The sequence below is a fragment of the Saccopteryx leptura genome, chromosome 6, assembly GCF_036850995.1.
Source record: "Saccopteryx leptura isolate mSacLep1 chromosome 6, mSacLep1_pri_phased_curated, whole genome shotgun sequence".
Classification (NCBI taxonomy): domain Eukaryota; kingdom Metazoa; phylum Chordata; class Mammalia; order Chiroptera; family Emballonuridae; genus Saccopteryx; species Saccopteryx leptura.
Window position 1 is genome coordinate 126,137,974 of NC_089508.1, and position 21,999 is coordinate 126,159,972.

The window sequence follows — 21,999 nt, forward strand, 5'->3', positions numbered from 1 at the left end:
GGATATATACTGCTCACAAAAACTAGAGGGTATTTCAAAATGAATATGAAGCAATAATAAAAAGAAGCATTTGATTTTTTCTTTTTATGAAACAAGAACAGAAAAGGAAATGCCAAGTCAAAAAAATTGTTTTATTATACAAATGAGATGCAAAACCAACTTTTATCTCATTGGTGAAAATGCACTATACAAAAGGCTGAAAGTATTAGAGTATCTGCACGTTCCCTGATCCCTTAATTTTTGTGAGCAGTATATGTTACTAGGAGTGGATTTGTTGTATCATATGGTAATTCTGTGTTGAACTTTTTAACAAATTACCAAATACATTTTTAAACCTCTGTTTCAACATCTGTGAAATATGGAAGTTTACTCTTTTAAAAAATATTGAACATTTTCTACAGGTTAGGCAGTATTCTATACACAAGGGTTCCTTTCATGGAGCTTATTGTTTAGTTGGGATGGGAGAAGAATTGTTGTACAGATAATGGCCTAGTAAAAATTACTGCAAATTCTATATACAAGGAGTGGTGTATAAGGTACCATGAGAACTGAAGGGGGGGTGTAAATGTAGACTGGGGTAAGAAACTGTCAGAAAAGGCCTCCTTGAGAATAATATATTTTATGAAATAAAATAATAGCATCTAATACTTATTGAGTGCTTACTGTTTGCCAGGTACCGTTTCAGTCTCACAACCCTTGTTTCTGCTATCCATTTTACAGATTAGTAAACTTAAAAATGGAGAGGTCAAAGAACCTCCCCCTCCCTCCCCCTCTCTCTTTGAAGAAGAGTGGTGCTTACTAGTTTGAAGGAATACAGGTGTGTTCGGAGTACAATGAAAGTGGCACAAGACAGGGTGAGAGCAGTGGGATAAGAAGCTCAAAAATTAGATGAGGCCAGATGTACAGAATCTCTTGTTCAGTTAAAAGATTTTAATGGGCCCTGGCTGGTTGGCTCAGTGGTAGAGCGTCGGCCTGGCGTGCGGAAGCCCCAGGTTCGATTCCCGGCCAGGGCACACAGGAGAGGCGCCCATCTGCTTCTCCACCCCTCCCCCTCTCCTTCCTCTCTGTCTCTCTCTTCCCCTCCTGCAGCTGAGGCTCCATTGGAGCGAGGATGGCCCGGGCGCTGGGGATGGCTCCATGGCCTCTGCCTCAGGCCCTAGAGTAGCTCTGTTCGCAACAGAGCAATGCCCCAGATGGGCAGAGCATCGCCCTGTGGTGGGCATGCTGGGTGGATCCCGGTCGGGCGCATGCGGGAGTCTGTCTGACTGCCTCCCCATTTCCAGCTTCAGAAAAATACAAAAAAAAAAAAAGAAAAAGATTTTAATGAGTTGGATTCTATGCATGTTTGATACAGTTCTTACTGGCTTTTTAGGGCTTAATCTTTCTTTAGCCCTGTTTTCTTATAACACAGAGTTTTCACCATTAAAACTAATAAAGCTTAAGCTTCAGGATTCTTCACTTTTGTGGATTCCTGTATTTTCTAGAAATGATTGTGAATTATAGAGTAGACAAGGGAAGTCATGTTGCAATCAGTAAGTATTTCTGGCAAATTACCAAGAGCTCTCAGAAGAAGAAGGCCCTCAAATCCATACATAGCAAAACCTGGATCCATTTCTCTTTTTTTTGGACAGAAACAGAGAGAGTCAGAGAGAGGGACAGACAGACAGGAAGGGAGAGAGGTGAGAAGCATCAGGTCTTCGTTGTGGCACCTTAGTTGTTTATTAACTGCTTTCTCGTATGTGCCTTGACTGGGGTGTGGGGGGAAGGGCTGCAGCAGAGCAACTGACCCCTTGCTCAAGCCAGTGACCTTGGGCTTCAAGCCAGTGACCTTTGGGCTCAACTCAGCGACCATGGGTCTTTGATCCCGTGCTCAAGTTGGGTGAGCCTGCACTCAAGCTGGCGACTCTGGGGTTTGGAACATGGGTCACCTGCGTCCCAATCCAATGCTCTATCCACTGTACCACCGCCTGGTCAGGCTGGGTCCATTTCTTAACATTCCTATAATCTCTTATTTTACACACTAATTTGGAGGAGAAGGGTCTGAGGGAAAGTAGCTGAGAAGTTAGGTTTTAAGGCAGAATATCAGAGTCAGAAGACTAAAAGGACTCTAAATTTGGCAGGAGTTGGTAAGTCATTATCCTATGATACGCACTGTGTAAAAATAGAATATTTAGAGATTGAAATAAATATGGAGAAAATGTCTACCAAAATAAAACTGTAGAAACTTTGAAGTTATTGTTTTGATTATTACAGTTACATTTGTTGATTTTCTATGTGTATTTTTGTATTTTCAAGTTAGGGCAGTTTTAGTAGCCATAGCATTGAAATTTTATTTTATAAATGTGGAAAATAGTCTTGTCTGAAACTTCCTAGTATAAACTATTTTTATTCTTGTTTTCAGGCGCTTGATCACAGATTCAAAAGTTAAATTAAAGTATCAGCATTTAATAACAAATAGCTTTGTAGAGGTAAGCGATTTCTCATTTTCTTTACTAATAAAAGGAATTTTGTTTCTTAAAAGAGATAGTAAGGTATTATGTAAAAATACTCTGGTGAATAGTAAGAGATACCTTTACCATAATGTGGGTGTGGAAGCATTTATGAAGCATACCAAAACATCTTTATTCTCAAAGTAATGTGACAAACCAATAAATAGATATCTCTTCTTAGATCTTGAGCTTTGATAATAAAATTATTTTTTTGTATCCTCCCTTTATACATCTTGATCCCTAGCCGAGAATTGTAGCCAATTGTTAATAATGTCATGTTTTATCATGTTTGATACTCTAACTCTGCTTTATCTCTGCTTATTTGAGCTTCCATTGGCAGTAAGCTTTGTTAAATAAAGAATGCTTTAGTTATGTTTTTACCAAATGTTTTCCTTTTATTAGAACAAAGGTCTGCAAAGTATAGCGTGCCTGTTTTTCTACATAAAGATATATTTGAATAAGCTTATTGGTTCAGTACTGCTTCTGTGCTACAGTGGCAGAGTTGAATCATTGCTGGAGAGGTCATGATGGTTCCCAAAGCCACAAATCTTTACTTTCTGGCTCTTTGTGAAAGAAGTTTGTTAGCCCCTCTGTGGGAGCATCAGTGTAACTTGGTATTTTAACTCTTCCAGAGTTAAATTACTTTCAAGTAATTTTTATTTCTATCAGTGATAAACTGATGGTCAGATCTTCTAGAAAACAGCATGTTTTAGGAATAGTAATTTTTTTTTAACTGGTGCAGAATGTTTTCCCTTAGTTCCATAACAAAAGTGTTTCAAAAGTTCTGTTTCCTTTTGAAGAACTAAAATGCAACTGTGCCATAGTTTAGGAACTTCGAACTTCCTTTTGTTCTTAGAAGAACTTTTTATGGTCAAAGAGATAAATTACATGTATATCCCTTAGCTTGTCCCAAATTATTCTTTCATCTAGATACCATTCCTGAGTTGGAGGATAGATTGTTTTCCTGCATTGTTGAAAATTGCCCTGAAATAGAACCATAAACAAATTGATACATATTAATGGTTCCATAGTGGGTAAATTATTTTCAAGTTTCTCACTGGTATTTTGAAGGTAAAACAAGAGCTACTTCATGTATTTTACAAAACCAGCTCTGGGAGGGATTTATAAAGTTAAAAAAAAACAAAACCCAGTGATTCTAAAAGCATTGCTGTGGAAGACTAAGTATTGGGGCAGGTTTTATATGTCAACACCCCCTTTGCCCCTTATGCCAGGGAAGCAGTGTAAATAATTGCTTATTGTGCTAGGAAATGTTGCACCGTGAATTAATTGTCATTTTTAAGTTTTCTAACGTATGTTTCAGTGCAATCGACTGTTAAAGTGGTGTCCTGCCCCCGATTGCCACCATGTTGTTAAAGTCCAATATCCTGATGCTAAACCTGTTCGTTGCAAGTGTGGGCGCCAGTTTTGGTAAGCAAGTGATTTCTTAAGTTGGAGTAGTGCACAGAGCTTTTCTGTACATTGTTTTTTGTTAGTTTGTTTTTGTGAGAGGGACGGAGAGAGATGAGAAGCATCAATTCTTCTGTGTTAGTTCATTGATTGCTTCTTAGTTGTTCATTGATTGCTTTCTCATTTGTGCCTTGACTAGGGGGCTACAGCAGACCGAGTGACCCCTTGCTCAAGCCGGTGAGCCTTGCTCAAAGCAGATGAACCCGCACTCAAGCCGGTGACCTCTGGGTTTTGAACCTGGTCCTCTCTGTCCCAATCTGACACTCTGTCCACTGCACCACCACCTGGTCAGGCTTCTGTACATTCTTAATAGTAAAACAGAAAAATATTTTTTACCTCAGATCGGGAAGGGAGGTGGGTAATAATGATTTAAAATGATGTGTATTGCCTGACCTGTGGTGGCGCAGTGGATAAAGCGTCGACCTGGAAATGCGGAGGTCACCAGTTCGAAACCCTGGGCTTGCCTGGTCAAGGCACATATGGGAGTTGATGCTTCCAGCTCCTCCCCACCTTCTCTCTCTGTCTCTCCTCTCTCTCTCCCTCTCTGTCTCTCTCTCTCCCTTTCTCTCTCCTCTCTAAAATGAAAAAAAAAATAAATTAAAATATGTATTTCTTTTAGATATGAATCAGATTTAAATGTCATATTCTAAATAACTTTTATCTTTCTGTGTTGCTCTAAATTTTAGATTTATTTTCTTCTGGCAAAAGAGCAGTTATAATCACATTTTCTTGCATGCTTCATGGCACTTAAATGGGAGCAAACCTATAGATCTGGAACATGAACTTAATTCTTCTCATTCCAGATTGACTGGTTTCTTTATGGCTGTTAGGAATAAAATACATGATTAGGACTTTTAAAAAAATTCCTGCCGGGCATGGTGGCGCGCGCCTGTAGTCCCAGCTACTCGGGAGGCTGAGGCGGGAGGATCGCTTGAGCCCAGGAGTTCTGGGCTGTAGTGCGCTATGCCGATCGGGTGTCCGCACTAAGTTCGGCATCAATATGGTGACCTCCCGGGAGCGGGGGACCACCAGGTTGCCTAAGGAGGGGTAAATCAGCCCAGGTCGGAAAAAATTTCCTTTGCTCTGAAAAAGTTAATCTTACTCCTAGGAAGAAAAAGCACAGGCAAATTGGAAAGATAAAACATGTTTGAGTAGATGTGCGTTTTAACTAAGAGTTTTCCTATGGCTCCTCTGGCCCCAGCTTTTTTGGTAACATGGGCTCTTGGAGTTCTGTTGCTTACCCCTTGCCTTTGAATTCTAGATTCAGCTTACCAGAGAATTTCTAGTAATAACGACATATTAGAGAGCTGGGATGATCTTCCATTACTTCATACGTTTGTTAGGAACAAGAATCCAGTCAAGCTAAGGGCCTGTACAGCTAGCAAATAGACACTTGATTGTTATTGCATATTATTAATATTTTTGTCCAGGTACCTATTGAATTAGACTTACATGAAAGAGCAGGTAAACTTACAGACATTAAATATATATATAAAATACATATTGCTTTGATAATTATTAAATAATGCATTATTTTTTAGAGCTCACCAGGTAGATTGGGGTGGATTCAGATTCCATGCCTACTTTCAGAGATATTTTAGCCTGACTGGTGGTGGCGCAGTGGATAGAATGTTGACCTGGGATGCTGAGATCCCAGGTTTAAAACCCCCGAGGTCGCCAGCTGGAGTGCAGGCTCATCAGCTTGAGCGCAGGATCATAGACATGACCCCATGGTTGCTGTCTTGAGGAAGGCATCATTGGCTTGGCTGGAGCCTCCACCCCCACACCCGATCAGGGCACACATGAGAAGCAATCAATGAACAGCTTAAAGTACTGCAACAAGTTGATGTTCCTCATCTCTCTCCCTTCCTGTCTCTAAGTATTAGCTATCTTAAATACAGACTAAAGAATGGAGAATTACAGTAATGAATACTTATATAGCTATAACCCAGCTTAATCAAAGTATTTTGCTTTTATTAAAAAATAAAACATGACAGGTATGTTTGAAACCCCTTTGTTCCCTTCTTTATCCCATCTCATCTTTTCTGGAAGTAATTATAATCCTGACTTCATTTAAATTAATAGCACTTTGTTCCTCTCATTTGCAGAGGATTTTTGGCATTCCTAAATTACTTAATTAGCTAATTTATCAGACATTCCATGGTTACTTTTTCATAAAATTTGTGTTTATTTTATACTTTTTTCACATTTGCCTAGAAAACTGAAAGGCATTAACAATTATTATATTCTTAGAGAATATTATAGTCACACTTTTGTTTTACACCTTTTTTGGTACAGTTTATCTCTGCTGGACTGAGGTCTATTTGGGTTCTGTGAGGCTGTGGCTTATTTGCTTCCCACGTACTGCTTACTGTACATTCATACTAAATTATGTATTACCCTACAAAGTTAAAGTTAGCCTTTTAACTTTGTTTCAGAAGTTAAGTAAAAGATTTAGTATATGCTAATGAAGCATGTTAGAAATTTAAGTTGAAATTAATAAAAGTGATTTCAGTGTGGCTTTAGTTAAGAGAATGAATGCAGCAAGGAACCATCTTAAAAACTATCAGAAATACAGATCCAAACTAAATGATTTTTTTTTTGTTTTATCAGTTTGATAGCTGTTTTTAGTCATTTGTTATGAAATTGTATCTAAGCATATCTTCATGCTTACAGTCATTCTTCGCGCGCGCGCACACACACACACACACACACACACACTCACACACATCTGATATATGCTGAGGCTAATACTAAATTCTAAACAATTTAAAGTAGAATAAAATAGACACCGTTACAGTCTTTGTATTTGCCAGTCACTAGAAACTGGTGAGAAACCAGCATGAAGTGGTGTGTTTGTTTACATATTTGCATAAGTGGGACTTAATTCCTTTAACTCTTGTGTCACTTAACAGCTTTAACTGTGGAGAAAATTGGCATGATCCTGTCAAATGTAAGGTAAGTTTGTCTGGCATTTTCATTTTCAAATAATGTAGAACACTTGTAAGATTTGGTGACTAAAAACTACAGCCCACAATTTTGTTATTTATCCATTAATAAATAAAATATTTTATTTTGCCTTTTTATTTCAGATGATCATTGCAAGTATTCAGAGACCATTCCTTAGGAATAAGTCAGGATTATCATGGTGAAGGCACCTTCCTCAGTGGGCTCTGTAATGGGCTAGGGCGATGGCACACATTAGAGCTGGAATTCTAACCAAGTTCTAGGTTTCCCACTCTCTCCAGCTAGATAAAGTCCTCCTTTGGCTGATTTTTGTACATGCTGGGTATGAGAAATACAGGATTTTCTTGATTTAAAAGGAAGTAAGCCCAGTGATACTTTGTCCTTTGGTTTCTGTATTTAAGCTTGACTGGATTTAAATGTTGAAGTAATTTGCTATCCTCATTCTTAAGTCTTTTTTTGTACCCTCACAGCTGTGTTGTTTTTTTTTCAAACAGTGGTTGAAGAAATGGATTAAAAAGTGTGATGATGACAGTGAAACCTCTAATTGGATTGCAGCCAACACAAAGGTTGGTTATTTTCCTTCTGTAAACTTGTGATAATGAGCTGATAAGGGCAGGTACATCAGCATTAGCAAAATCAGTAAGTCTACCTGGTTAAGGATCTTGTTTTATTTTTTCTCAATTAAGGTTTTTTTTGTTTTATCCAGAATGATTGCCTATTAATAATTTTCCTTCATGTTAATATTTATTTTATTGAGTACTGTACTACAATATGCACAATATTCTAGTTATTTTCTTTTATTGGAAAATCGGAAAAGGCTGATAATATTTTTTACCCTCACATTTGCCAAAATGCCTTTTTGTGGTGTTCTTGGCTGCCTTTAACTACAAAAATGTATCATAGAGTTTACTCCATCTAGCTTGTTTTAAAGGAACATTCTTTAGAGCAGCACTCAATCAGAAAATTTGAGTAACTTGATTATGTAACATGTTTAATATATTAAGCTTCTATAATATGATTTATTAAGAGACTTGACTCATAAGAAATAGAAGTTTGGGGTCAGTATGGGTATCCCTCCATCTTTTAAGTGCATTGCTCAGGATACTATTTTCAAACTTCAGTCTCTTTATGACTATGAACTGCTTTTTTAACACTAGACAGTGTCTTAGAAATGCAAGTGATTGTGAGCACCCTTGTTTTCTGTCACTATGTAATAAGCAAGCATTTGAATCCCAATCGTGTACCAGCCAGTCTCTTAATAGAAAATCACATAAATACCCAGTTTTTATTTAATTCTGTTTTATATCCCATTCAAATAAGAAATTACTTGGGTGATGAATGATAGGATTATTAATGGACTGTTCATGTTCAGTATTGTCTTTCACACGTGAATATGATGCTTTAAATAATACCGAGTTGTTTGACTGTTAATTACAGCTTTGCACTGTCCATCACTCAGTCTAAGACAGTAAGAATAATGAGTGCTTAAATGATGAAAGCTAGCACTCGATTTTATACCATCAGTACCCTGCTCGATTTTATACCATTAGTCCCCTGCTCTAGCCAAAAAGATTAAAAAGCAAATATTTATTTCTGTCTCTCAGAAAGTATTAGCATTGAAACAGTGAGTCTTGTCACATAGTATAATGCTCACATCTTTGAGGAATATATCTTTGAAATATGGTATAGGCTCTCTAAAATATGTGCTCCCTAAAACCATCATAATCGTAAGTCATGTCACTCATGTAAACCTTACTGGAATGTTGAGATGTGTGGTTACTTTTATTATTTTAAAATTTACCTAGCTTAGCCCCTTTTATTTTGAAAATCAAAGATTTCTCCACCAGATATATTCATTAAAGCCTCAGAGTTTTTAAATATGCTCTGTAAAACTAGTATTTGGAATAGGGCAGCTATATTTTCACTAAGTGGTTCAGTTCATCTCTCACCTTTTTATATCTAGAGAAACCACAAATACTCTAAACCCCCAAGAAATTTAGAACTGAGGCTTGAATATGTTCGACTTTATTTAGAAGGCAGATTATTTAGGAGGAATGGCAATTTGTAATAACAAAGTTTAATCTACTTATTAGTTTTGAGATGAAACTGAAGAGTTTTTCTCTTGAGAGGTTTCAGAAATTTTGTTGTCATCAGTTCCTTAAGCAGATTTGCAGCTTGTTGATGGTATCATACATACTGAGAGCTTGATACTGTTTGGTTCATTATAAACAAGAAATGTTAGAGAGAAACAGGTATTTTAGGCCTGGAACTTGCTTCTTTGAGAAAATGTAAAATTTTTTATGTGTATGATTCTAAAAATTTGATTTAAAATGTATAATTAAAAATTGCCATATCGACCTATTCATAGTTACTGTATAGTTAAGGGCAATGAAGTCTGTTTTACAAAGCTGAAGTGCAAATAATATAATGGCACTACTTCTCTGTGGTAGTTATAGACTATAAAATACAAATATAGCAAAAATGAAAGCTTTTTTTTTTTTTTTTAAGCGAGAGGAAGGGGGAGGTAGATAGGCTCCCTCATGCACCCCAACCAGGATCCACCTGGTAACCCCATCTCAGGCTGACGCTCAGACCAACCAAGCTATCCTCAGTGCCCGGGGCCAATGCTTAAACCAGTCAAGCCACTGGCTGTGGGAGAGGAAGAGGGGGAGGGAGGGAGGGAGAAGCAGATACTTGCTTCTTTTGTATGCCCTGACCGGGAATTAAACGTAGGACATCCATATACTGGGCCATTACTTTATTCACTGAGCCACAAGCCAGGGCCAAAAATGAAAGCTTTATATCTTATTTATCATTTTATTTAAAATGATGAGTGATTTTCCTAGATTTTTTTCAAAAGAGAAAAACAGTAGACCTTGTAAGGTAATAACTTTGGCTCACTAGCAACCAAGAAACTGATGGACTAGGGAAAAAAATCATGATCTCTGTAGCACAGTTGTAAATGGACCACAATGAGAAGAATTTAAAACAGTGGTATTTGGCAGAAAAAAGTTGGGAAACTCAGTAGCTACAAAAAGAGTGTACCAATCCCACTTGCCTGACTCTTGAGGCCAAATTGCTTGGGTTTAAATCCTGACTCTACCATTTGCTACTTGTGTGACCTTGCACTAGTTTTTTATGTTTTCTCTCCCTTAGTTTATTCATCTGAAAAACAGGAATAGCATTACTATAAGGAGTATAAATTAATGCATATAAAACACTGAGAACAGTGTGAAATACAAGAACTACTCTAATTATTTTTAGATGACACTGAAGAGTATTATATTTACATTAACAAAATATTACCTCTATAAAACTATTGTTACTATGCATATGGCTAAAAGTCCTTAAAATATTTTTTGTCTTCCTAATCCCACTAAAACAAATGCTTAAATTGTTGTATATCTTAAAAGCCAGTGATAATAACAGCTTCTTTTTTAGTACTTATTACATGTTCAACACTGTTCTAAGTGCTTTACATGGATTAATCACAATAATGTGGTGTTTAAAAATAAACCAGATCTAGAACTGGCTTCTCCTCGGTGGTAGTAGTACAACCTAGTGTAGTATTGACACCAACTTTATAGTTTCTCTTCATAGGAATGTCCCAAATGCCATGTCACAATTGAGAAGGATGGCGGTTGTAATCACATGGTCTGTCGTAACCAGAACTGTAAAGCAGAGTTTTGCTGGGTGTGTCTTGGCCCTTGGGAACCACATGGATCTGCCTGGTAGGTTGGGGAAATGAAGGGAAGAAAATGTTCACATAAGTATGTGATATATGCTGCCTATTATGAATAAGGTTTCTACCTCATGGAAATCACCATCTAACTTGGGAGCTAGCTGAATGAATAGTGTGTGGTTAGTGTTAGAGGTATATGCAAGATATGCAGAGAGAAGGATTAATTAGGCATATTTTACAGAGGAGGAGGTGATAATTGAGATGGATTTTGGTTGAAAAAGTTAGGAAAAACATTCAGTGCAAAAGAAGCAGCATGAACAGAGGTAAAATGATGTGAATGTACATGACTTATTTAAGAAAGAGTTAACATTGTCTAATGTCTCTCTGTAGGCACTGTTTGAAAACTAAGGACTATTGACAGAGCCCAGTGTGCAGTTGTATTTTACTTACCCTGCCTATCATTAGCCAAAAAATTTGTCCCAAACTTTGAAAATTGCCCAATGTAGTCAAGATTTTTAGCTTCTCTTTGAAACATGGGAATATGTACAGTGGTACCTTGAGATATGAGTTTAATTCTTTGTTACCAAGCTTGTAAGTCAGTCAACTTGTATATCAAACAAATTTCTCCCATTTAAAATAATTGAAGTAGATTTAATCCGGTCCAGCCCTGTGGAACATCCCCAAATCATCCTAAATTATGAAAAAAGACATGTTTTTAATTAAGAAACAGACATGTGCCTGACCTGTGGTGGCGCAGTGGATAAAGCATCGACCTGAAAATGCTGAGGTCACCGGTTCGAAACCCTGGCTTTGCCTGGTCAAAGCACATATGGGAGTTGATGCTTCCAGCTCCTCCCCCCCTTCTCTCTCTCTCTCTGTCTCTCTCTCTCTCTCTCCCCCCCCCTCTCTGTCTCTCCCTCTCCTCTCTAAAAAAAAAAAAAATGAATAAATTAAAAAAAAAAGAAACAGACATGTATACTTTACCAATGTATAACAAAATATATGAAATAAAATAAAAGTGTTATTTAGTACTGTATTCTTACCTTGGAGACAGACGAGTGCGGCTAACAGAGGTGAATAGCGGAGGAGGAGGGAGGGAGGAAGGGATGCAGGCACTGTGGACACGTAAACTAAAACTGCATTTTCTTAACACTAAATGTAGACTAAAACTGCACTTTCTTTACTTTAAACAGAACTAAAAGTGCACTTTCTTTACTTAAAATGAAACCACAAAAACTTAATTGTAAAAAAGTGCACTTTCTTAACTTTAAGCTTAACATTACGTATTTTTCATTTAATCATCACCTGTTTTTGCCTTTTTGGCTGCACTTTCAGCACTTTCACTTGCAGGACTTTTGAATAAAAATCTATCCAAAGAGGTTTGCTTTTGCCTGCCTTTTAAAATGTTACGGAAATGTGACAAACAGGTGTCATTAAAAAGTGCTGAAGCATGACCAGTTGAAACTTTTTCTGGGTGTTTCTTTTCAGTGAAACTTGAAAGCTTCTCCCACATTGCCAGCATGTCTTTAATTTCACTCCGACTCTACCTCCTCCTCACTACATCTCTTGCAGAAGCTCCATATGTTGCATCATCTATAGCTCCTTCAACTCCTCAGTTGAGAGTTCCTCCTCGTGTTCCTCGACGAGCTCGTTTACGTCACCCTCATCTACCTCCAGACCCATGGACTTTCCAAGGGACACAATCTCCTCCAGCGCTTCTACATTGGTCTTGGTCTCTGGTTCGAATCCTTTGAAGTCCTTGTCTGCAACAACATCAGGCCATAACTTTTTCCATGCCGAGTTCAAGGTTCTTCTTGTAACCTCTTGCCATGCCAATTCAATAATGCATAAACATATCACGATGTTGTAGTGATCTTTCCAAAACTCTGGAAGGGTTAAAATTGTATTCTCAGTCACCTCAAAGCAGCCAGCGGCGGAACAAGTGCTTTGTGTAAAGCTTTTTAAAGTTGGAAACGACTTGCTGACCCATAGGTTGCAAGATTGAAGTCGTGTTAGGTGGGAGGTAGAGGACTTTCACAAATTTGAACTTATCGAGAATGTCATCTTCAAGACCAGGTGGGTGGGCTGGAGCATTATCAAGGATTAGTAATACTTTCATCGGGAGTTTATTTTCTTGAAGATATTTCTTCACTGCATGACCAAAGATGAGATTTACCCATTCAATAAGAAACTGCCGCATAACACATGCCCTAGCATTGGCATGCCACATAACCTGCAGTTTTTCTTTAAGAATCTTGTGAGTCTTAAAGGCTCGAGGATTTTCGGAATGATACTCTAGCAGTGGCTTTACTTTACAGTCACCACTAGCATTGCACACAGTGCAAGGGTCAGACGGTCCTTCATGGGTTTATGGCCTTGCAGCTTCTTCTCTGGAGTATTTTTTTCCAAAACAATCCTGTTTGGTCACAGTTGAACACTTGTTGGGGGATGTAGCCTTTCTTTGTGATAAGCGCAGCAAAACATGCGATGTACTCCTCAGCTGCCTTAACATCAGCACTCGCAGCTTCACCATGCCTCACCACCGAATGGATGCCAGATCTCTTCCTGAAATTTTCAAACCAGCCGTGACTTGCCTTAAATGTATCTTCTGTTGCCTCTTTTGAGGTTGATGGTTCTTTCTTCTTCAAGTCGCCGTAAATAATACATGCCTTTTCGCATATTACAGTCTCTGCCACTGTATCTCCTGCCAGCTCTTTCTCTTTCACCCACACCAGCAGAAGCTTCTCCATTTTTTTCATGGATATTTGTCCTTAACTGGGGCAGAATTGTAGTTCCTTTCGCTGGTTTTGAACTTTTGGTGGCATCCTTTTGTTTAAGGATGGTACAAATTGTAGATGTATTGCGCTCATACAGCCTTGCCAGTTCAATCACTTGTACACCACGCTCCTGTTTTTCTATTATATCTTCCTTTACTTCTGTCGACGTCATTCTCTTCTTCTCACCACTGTCCTTTATACTCACTTTCTTCAGCCCCATGATAGCACACAAAAAAAGTTAGTAAAAAATGCAAAACTGCCTGACCAGGTGGTGGCTCAGTGGATAGAGCGTTGGACTGGAATGCGGAAGACCCAGGTTCAAGACCCCAAGGTCCCCAGCTTGAGCGCGGGCTCATCTGATTTGAGCAAAAGCCCACCAGCTTGAACCCAAGGTCACTGGCCCCAGGAAGGGATTACTTGGTCTGCTGAAGGCCCGCAGTCAAGGCACATCTGAGAAAGCAATCAACAGAACAACTAAGGTGTTGCAGCTCGCAACGAAAAACTAATGATTGATGCTTCTCATCTCTCTTCGTTCCTGTCTGTCTGTCCCTGTCTATCCCTCTCTCTGACTCACTGTTTCTGTAAATAAATAAATAAATAAATAAATAAATAAAATGCAAAACTGCCCAACCAGGCGGTGGCGCAGTGGATAGAGCATTGGACTGGGATGCGAAGGACCCAGGTTCGAGACCCTGAGGTCACCAGCTTGAGCGCGGGCTCATCTGGTTTGAGCAAAAGCTCACCAGCTTCAACCCAATGTCACTGGCTCGAGCAAGGGGTTACTCGGTCTGCTGCAGGCCCGTGGTCAAGGCACATATGAGAAAGCAATCGAGGAACAACTAAGGTGTTGCAATGCGTAACGAAAAACTAATGATTGATGCTTCTCATCTTCGTTCCTGTCTGTCTGTCTTTGTCCCTCTCTGACTCTCTCTCTCTCTGTCTCTGTAAAAAAAAAAAAAGGAAAGAAAGAAAAAAATGCAAAACTGATACAAGAATGAGTACAGCGCACGAGATTCGACTTGATTCTGCGGGTAACAAGTGAGAAAGAACGAGATACTGGTGGTGTGCTACTAATACTGGACCTCTTTGCCAGTGCGCCACCTAGCGGCAGCTTCCTGAATCACAACTTCCTGTATCTGAATTTCGCTTGGATCTCAAACCAAAATACGGATCGAGTCACAGCTCGTATCTTAAAAAAATTTTTTTTGTTGTTGTTGGTCTGCTCGTATTTCAAGGTACCATTGTATACACTTCTGCTTCGCAGCACCCACCTGGAATTGATGACTAGCATTTCCTTTCCAGTTTGTTATGTTCACTGAAGACTGAAGCTTAATGGCATTTGCATGTCAGGATGTCACTGATCACATTTATTAGAAATATATACCTTTGCCCTGTGCACATGTCTTTTCTATTTGTAAAATACAAGTTAGACTGAGGATGCCTTGAATTTTGAGAAAAATGGGAGTTAGCACATCTCTTGGTAAAAGTGAAAATACTTCCAAGTGTTACAGTATTCAAATGGCCTGTTTTCACTGATATGCGTTTACCTGCCTCTTCCCTGTTGGCCATTAAGTATGTGGGGAACATAAGTTGTGGGGAATAGGAAAAGAGAATATAGACTGGGTGGGATCTGAAGTAGTTTGGACATTATCAGAAGTCTTTTAAAAGGGAGTGACATGGTCAGATCTGTCATTTAGATAAGGCTTTCTATTATGCTCTTTACATACATTGTCTCACAATTGTGGCTGCTTTGTAGAGTGGCTGGGAGGGGAGTAAATTTTGCAGATTAAAGTCAAGATAAGGAGGATCTGAATTTAAGATAATGGCAAGTCTTCCCTTTTAGTTTCCTTGGAACTTTCATTAGTTTTGTTAGAGGAATAGTTTGACTAGACTACCTATCTGACATTAATCCTGAACCAGGTAAAAACAAATTGGAAATAAAGAAAGTGATTTTGCCACTGTCAGAGCCAAGAAAGGGTGTTTGGGTTTTAGCCAGGTACTCTGGATTTTAAGAAAGCCAGCAAGAGCATTAGTGTTCCCAGAACTAAATTTACTCTGGTATAGTTAAACAAGCCTAGTGCAGGGGAGTAGGAATGCTGAAGAAGATTTATTAAAGACATACATTTTTGTAAAGTAACCTTTGATCACAACTTAAAATTTAAATGAGCCTGACCTGTGGTGGCACAGGAATAAAGCGTTGACCTGGAACACTGAGATAACTGGTTTAAAACCTGGGGCTTGCCTGGTCAAGGCACATATGGGAGTTGATGCTTCCTGTTTCTCCCCCCCACCCTCTCACACTCTCTCTCACTCTCCCTGCCCTCCCTCCCTTCTCTCTCTAAAATGAATAAATAAAACCTTAAAAAATTTTTTTAGTGAACTGTATTGGAAACTTTCATGAAAAAGGTGCAAAACAAAAGGTGAAGATAGAAAAATAAAGACTGGCCTGGATCAGGGGTGTCAGAAATGTGGCCTGTGTTTTGCCTTTTACTCATGGCTAGCATTGCAGGTGAATCATGCTCTGCTTTCTTGTGTAAATCTGAAAACTCCTCAGAATCTTCACAGTAGCATCCCAAGTGGTACTGTCAGTCATCTGAGTTAGAAGGGTAGCTGAATCCTGTTTGCTTTCCTGCCTTAAAATCTTGAGTAATGTTGACAGAGTCAAGTCCAGAATGAACTGAGGCATATAAATAATCCCCAAAAAAATCAAAAGGAAAATTTTTAAGGATTATCAGATAAAAAGTGGTGTTAATATTTGTCCAGTAGAGGGAAAGGAGGGGTGGGTGATGCTTGGACTAAATTGAGTAATTATTGATAAGAGGATTATAACCCAAGCTGGGGGAAAACTAATGAATCTCCTTATCTAGATGAATTGTGTGGGCTGTCTGGGTTATTTTAAAAACTAGATGATGAGCTCAGTGAATCATTATTGGTTATTTCTGAATAAGTTTGGAAAATAGGTACCAAAGATTGGAAGCAGATAAAATGTAATTCCAAATTTCCAAATTTTATGATTCCACGAACTGTACAGTGTGTCCGTAAAGTCATGGTGCACTTTTGACCGGTCACAGGAAAGCAACAAAAGACGATAGAAATGTGAAATCTGCACCAAATAAAAGGAAAACTCTCCCAGTTTCATACCTATTCAGTGCAGTTCAATGTGGGCTCCATTTGTGCCCTACACACGGGCACAAATGAAGTTCTTGACACACACGGGTAAGGACGTCTGGTATAACAGAGTGAATAACGTCTGTGATTCTCTGTTTTAAGTGATTAATGTCGTGGTGCTTTGTTATAAACACGATATTCACATTGCACTTTGGTCACGGATTCAAATTTAGCGAGCCACAGAACACACTGAACTTTCCTCTGTACCGTCCACATCTCAGCTGGCATGGCCGTGGGCTGCTCCACTGTATACATGGTGTTATGTCATTATCTGCACATGCGCACATGCTGCCACATCATCTTACAGAAACTGGGAGGGTTTTCCTTTTATTTGGTGCAGATTTCACATTTCTGTTGTCTTTTGTTGCTTTCCTGTGACCGGTCAAAAGTGCACCATGACTTTACAGACACACTATATATGAGCTGCATAATTTTTCTCATTTGAAATCCCAGAACCCAGTGGTATTTATTATTAGGATGATGGATTAAGGAATGTTTTATAGATCTCAGCAATATACTTCAGTGTGGGCTAAGAAGTTTGTGGCCTAGGCTTTGACTACAGAGAGGGAGAGGGATATTTGGGATTAAATGAATCATTTCTTAGAGTACCAATAATGGATTTATCTCTTCCTAACCCTGATGGAATACTTCATTGGCTTGCTGAAAGGCCTTGTCCCCCCCCCCTTTTTTTCCCCTCTCTACATAAACTGTACTGCTTTTCTTGTCAGTTTTATTGATGACTTTCTTGAATACAATCTTACTTACATTTTGGTGTAACATCAAAGAGAGATACTGAACATATAGATTATTAAAATCCTGAAGAACTTGACAAGCTGGAGCAATGGATCCAGTTTTACAAAGATCACTTTTAAAAGATTCAGGAGAGATGACAGCAGCATGGGAACAATATACTCATTGGTTAAGCACATGAGCCTCAGTTGGCAGATATGCATGTTTTTACTCCCAGCTCAGAAACTAGTTTTGCAACCTTGAGTGTATTACTTACCTTCTCAAAACTCGTTCTTGCCTGAACAGGCAGTGGCACAGTGGATAGAGGGTTGGCCTGGGATGAAGAGGACCCAGGTTCAAAACTCCAAGGTTACCGTCTTGAGTGCGGGGTCGCTGGCTTGTGTGTGGGGTCATAGATATGACCCCAGGTCGCTGGCTTGAAGCCCAAGGTTGCTGGCTTGACTGTAGCTCCCCTGGTCAAGGCACATATGAGAAGGCAATATTGAACAGCTAAGGTGCTGAAACGAAGAATTGATGTTTCTTATCTCTTCCTTCCTGTCTGTCCCTATCTGTCCCTCTCTTTGTCTCATTTAAAAACAAAACAAAACAAAAAACTTTGTTCTTCATCTGCTCATTGAGGATAATAATAATACACGTTTGAGAAGATGGATGGGGGGATTTAATGTGATAGTACATTTAAAATTCTTAGTAAGTTTATTATGTACATAATAAGCACTCAATAAGTATCCATAAAAGAAGGCTGGTCAAGGCACATATGGGAGTTGATGCCAGTCTCACCTCCACTCTGAGCTCCCACTCTGAGGTTTCCCCGAGCTCCTCACTTTGTATATCATTCAGTTTTCAGTGACTCTTACAAACTATAATAGCATGTAGAACACATAGCACAGCATCTGTTATGTAGTAGTCTGTCAACCACTGGTTCATTGATTTATAAAAGAGAAGATAAGGTGAGTATGGAAAAATTGGGGATATTTGACTTAAATAATAGTCAGCCTAGGAGATGAGATGATCTCTTTCTTCAGAAATTGAGTTAGAAGTTCAAACTATAGTCTGTGCATGGAATTTCTAGAATGACAGTGATTTCTAATGGTTATAGGTGAGCTGATTTGAAATGGACTACTCCAGGAAGTGGGAAATTTTATATTACTAGATAGAGGACTGATCTGTTGCAGAGAGGATTCCAGCACTAGGTGTGGACTAGATTCAGCAATACTGAGTGCCTTTCAGTCTGGTCACTGATTACAATAATAGGACTCTGGGTATTTTAACACCTCAGTTAATCTGTACAAAGTGGAATATTGGTCCTAGATCAGTGTTTTTTAACCACTGGTTTGCCAGAAATTTCGTTTGGGTCCGCAAAAGAATTAACCACCCTGATGTTGTCTGAAGATTAGAGAGTCTATAATCATTGGGTCTGTAACCTTCATACAACATCAAGGTGGTTAACTCTTTTGCAGACTGGCATGAAATTTCTGGCAGAATGATGTAGATAATCTCTGAATACAAGCTAAAATTCTGATTTGTTACCTATTCATTGATTTATGGTTTTAAGGAATTCTCTTATTTTACTTTAAGGTACAACTGTAACCGCTACAATGAGGATGATGCAAAGGCAGCAAGAGATGCACAGGAGGTGAGTACACTTATCTTGGGGGAACAGTTGAGCAAGATGTGCGTTGTATGTGTGAGAGTAAATTAGCAGGAGGTTTCAGTGTTAAAAGATTTGTTTAAGTATACTCCAGTAAGTACTGGGTATCTATGTACATTTAGAAAGGGAATCTAATTCGAAGTGCATATCAGGAACATTCCTATTTATAGGTTTGTTTCCTTTCTTTTGATTAATCTAGATATGTAATACAGTTCCTGTTTCCACAGTTGTAGTGTCGAGATTTTCCCTCCTCAACAAGGAGACTAGAATACAGTGATTGCTCAATAGCTTTGTTGCTCTTTATATGCAGGCTCACTTATTTTTCATTATTATTATTATTTTTTAACCTCATTGTTCATCAAGAAGCTCTAATGATTGATTATAGGTGAGCCCATTTGGAATGGACTGTCTCGGGAAATGTGGAATTTCCTGTTACCATATGGGGAACACAACCACTATTATAGAAGGGGGGTTCAAACACTAGGTAGAGGTTTGAGTTCCTTTCAGCCGGTGCTTCTATCTTAATTATAGACTCCTGGAATTCCTTATGCCCTATTGGAATTTCCCCAGTTGTCCCAAAAATATTTCTAAATGGTTTTCCTTGCCAGGATATAATCCAAAATAGGATCTGTTTCTTCTTGTTTCACTTTTTTTTCCCTTTTTTTCTTTTTGGGAGAGACAGGAAGGGGAGAGAGGCGGGGGAGAAGTATCAATGTGTAAGTTGACTCACTATAGTTGTGCCTTGGGCTTTTCATGCAAGTGCCCTTTGGGATTGAGTGACGATGGCCTGCTCAGAGCCAGTGGCCTCAGGGCTTCAGACTGTTGACCTGGATGTTCTAGGTTGATGCTCTATCTAGTATGCCACCACTAGATAGGCCAATACTTATTTCTAATTAAAAATGTCATAAATACAGAAGTCTGCCTTTTTTTTATTGCTATATTTTTAGAAGTGAAAGTTATATCTTTTTTTTAAGACTGGAGAATTATATTTTATGTTTATAAATAATGAGAATTATATTTTATGTTTATAAATAATAACTTTCACAAAATTTGTGGTCCTTTTAAAGGGAAAAAAGTCCCCATAAGGTCCAGGTTGATTTAAATCATTGGTTTTCAACTTTTTTACACCTGGGGAATCAGTGAAAATAGAATTCTATCAGGGACCACTGACGCAAACATTATTCTGAGCATAAGCGAATTCAGCTAAGATCATTGGGTGTATAGTGTTCATACATCATTGCCTGACCAGTGGTGGCGCAGTGGATAGAGCCTCAATTAAGGACAGTGAGGTGATATTGAGCGTGAGATCATCAACATGATCCCATGGTTGCTGACTTGAACCCAAGGTTGCTGGCTTGAGCAAGGGGTCACTGGCTGGGCTTGAGACCCCCAGTCAAGGCATGTATGAGAAGCAATCAATAAACAACTAAAGTAAAGCAACTACAAGTTGATGCTTCTCATCTTTCCCCTCTCCCCAGCCCCCATTCCTGTCTCAAAAAAAAAAAAATCTTCATACAACATCAGGGTGATTTAACTCTTTCATGGATTGGCGTGAAATTTCTGGTGGACCAGCAGCAGTTGCCGACCAGCAATTGAAAAACTGATTTAGCTTATATTCATTATAATTTTACTTAAATTTTTTTTTTTTTTTTTTACAGGGACAGTGAGAGAGTCAGAGAGAGGGATAGATAGGGACAGACAGGAACAGAGAGAGATGAGAAGCATCAATCACCACCTGGTCAGGCCACAATACACTTATTGAAATATAATCAACTACTCATAAACTTTCAAAAAGAAACAAAACAAAAACCCAGTCACATATAGCAATTTATCAACAGTAGTTTAATTTTAGCAAAAACATCTGTCAAATTAATTTAACTTGAGTTTCACTGGTTTGGAAGTTCTCTTGGTTGTTCTACAGTTGTATAAAAAAAAAGCCTAAGGCTTTACAGCTTATTTTATGTTAAAACATATTTAAGCCTGACTAGGCGGTGGCACAGTGGATAGAACATCGGACTGGGATGCGGAAGGACCCAGGTTCGAGATCCTGAGGTCGCCAGCTTGAGCGCGGGCTCATCTGTCTTGAGCAAAAAGCTCACCAGCTTGGACCCAAGGTCGCTGGCTCAAACAAGGGGTTACTCAGTCTGCTGAAGGCCCGCGGTCAAGGCACATATGAGAAAGCAATCAATGAACAACTAAGGTATCGCTACAAAAACTGATGATTGATGCTTCTCATCTCCGTTCCTGTCTGTCTGTCCCTGTAAAAAAAAAAAAAGCCAAGCAGATTAATTTTTATATATAATTGCCATAATTTTGAGATTATTAATATTTTAATCTAATTGGATATAATTGGCACAATTTTCTAGTGTGTAAGCATTGATTTTGATACCTACCTGACCTTTTTTTTTTAACAGAGACAGAGAGAGTCAGAGAGAGGGATAGATAGGGACAGACAGACAGGAACGGAGAGAGATAAGCATCAATCATCAGTTTTTTGTTGTGACACCTAGTTGTTCATTGATTGCTTTCTCATATGTGCCTTGACCGTGGGCCTTCAGCAGACTGAGTAACCCCTTGCTCAAGCCAGCGACCTTGGGTCCAAGCTGGTGAGCTTTGTTCAAACCAGATGAGACTGCTCTCAAGCTGGCGAACTCAGGATCTCGCACCTGGGTCCTCCGTATCCCAGTCTGACGCTGTATCCACTGTGCCACCGCCTGGTCAGGCCCTACCTGACTCTTGAAGTAATATGGCTGGTACAGGTTTTTAGAGATGTTTTACTGTTGTATCCTAGATCAACTGATTGGCTAATAATTCTGTACTTTATAGTATTTCTAAGTACAGGACCAACCATAGGGCCTGTACCTGTGCTGTTTTTTGGTTCTAAGGCATAAGGAGAGGAAGAGGAGGTGATAATAAATAAAAGAAATATGTATATGGTAAAAAATTCTTTCATAGTGGTTGCATTAACAAGCATTTGTTAATCATTTTCTACTTATTAGGTAGACATAATAAGATTACTTTTTTTTTCTTTTTTTACAGAGAGAAAGAGTC

At 38.8% G+C, this 21,999-nt stretch overlaps 1 protein-coding gene across 2 annotated transcripts in view; it reads left to right on the forward strand.

The window, feature by feature from the left end:
• ARIH1 (ariadne RBR E3 ubiquitin protein ligase 1) overlaps positions 1–21,999 on the forward strand; it is a 132,058-nt gene that overhangs the window by 101,490 nt on the left and 8,569 nt on the right. For both annotated transcript variants that reach the window (XM_066388540.1, XM_066388539.1), the window contains 6 exons: positions 2,402–2,468; positions 3,811–3,917; positions 6,872–6,914; positions 7,418–7,489; positions 10,524–10,654; positions 18,876–18,933. In XM_066388540.1, coding sequence (XP_066244637.1) covers positions 2,402–2,468; positions 3,811–3,917; positions 6,872–6,914; positions 7,418–7,489; positions 10,524–10,654; positions 18,876–18,933 — 478 coding nt within the window. The remainder of the gene's footprint in view (positions 1–2,401; positions 2,469–3,810; positions 3,918–6,871; positions 6,915–7,417; positions 7,490–10,523; positions 10,655–18,875; positions 18,934–21,999) is intronic.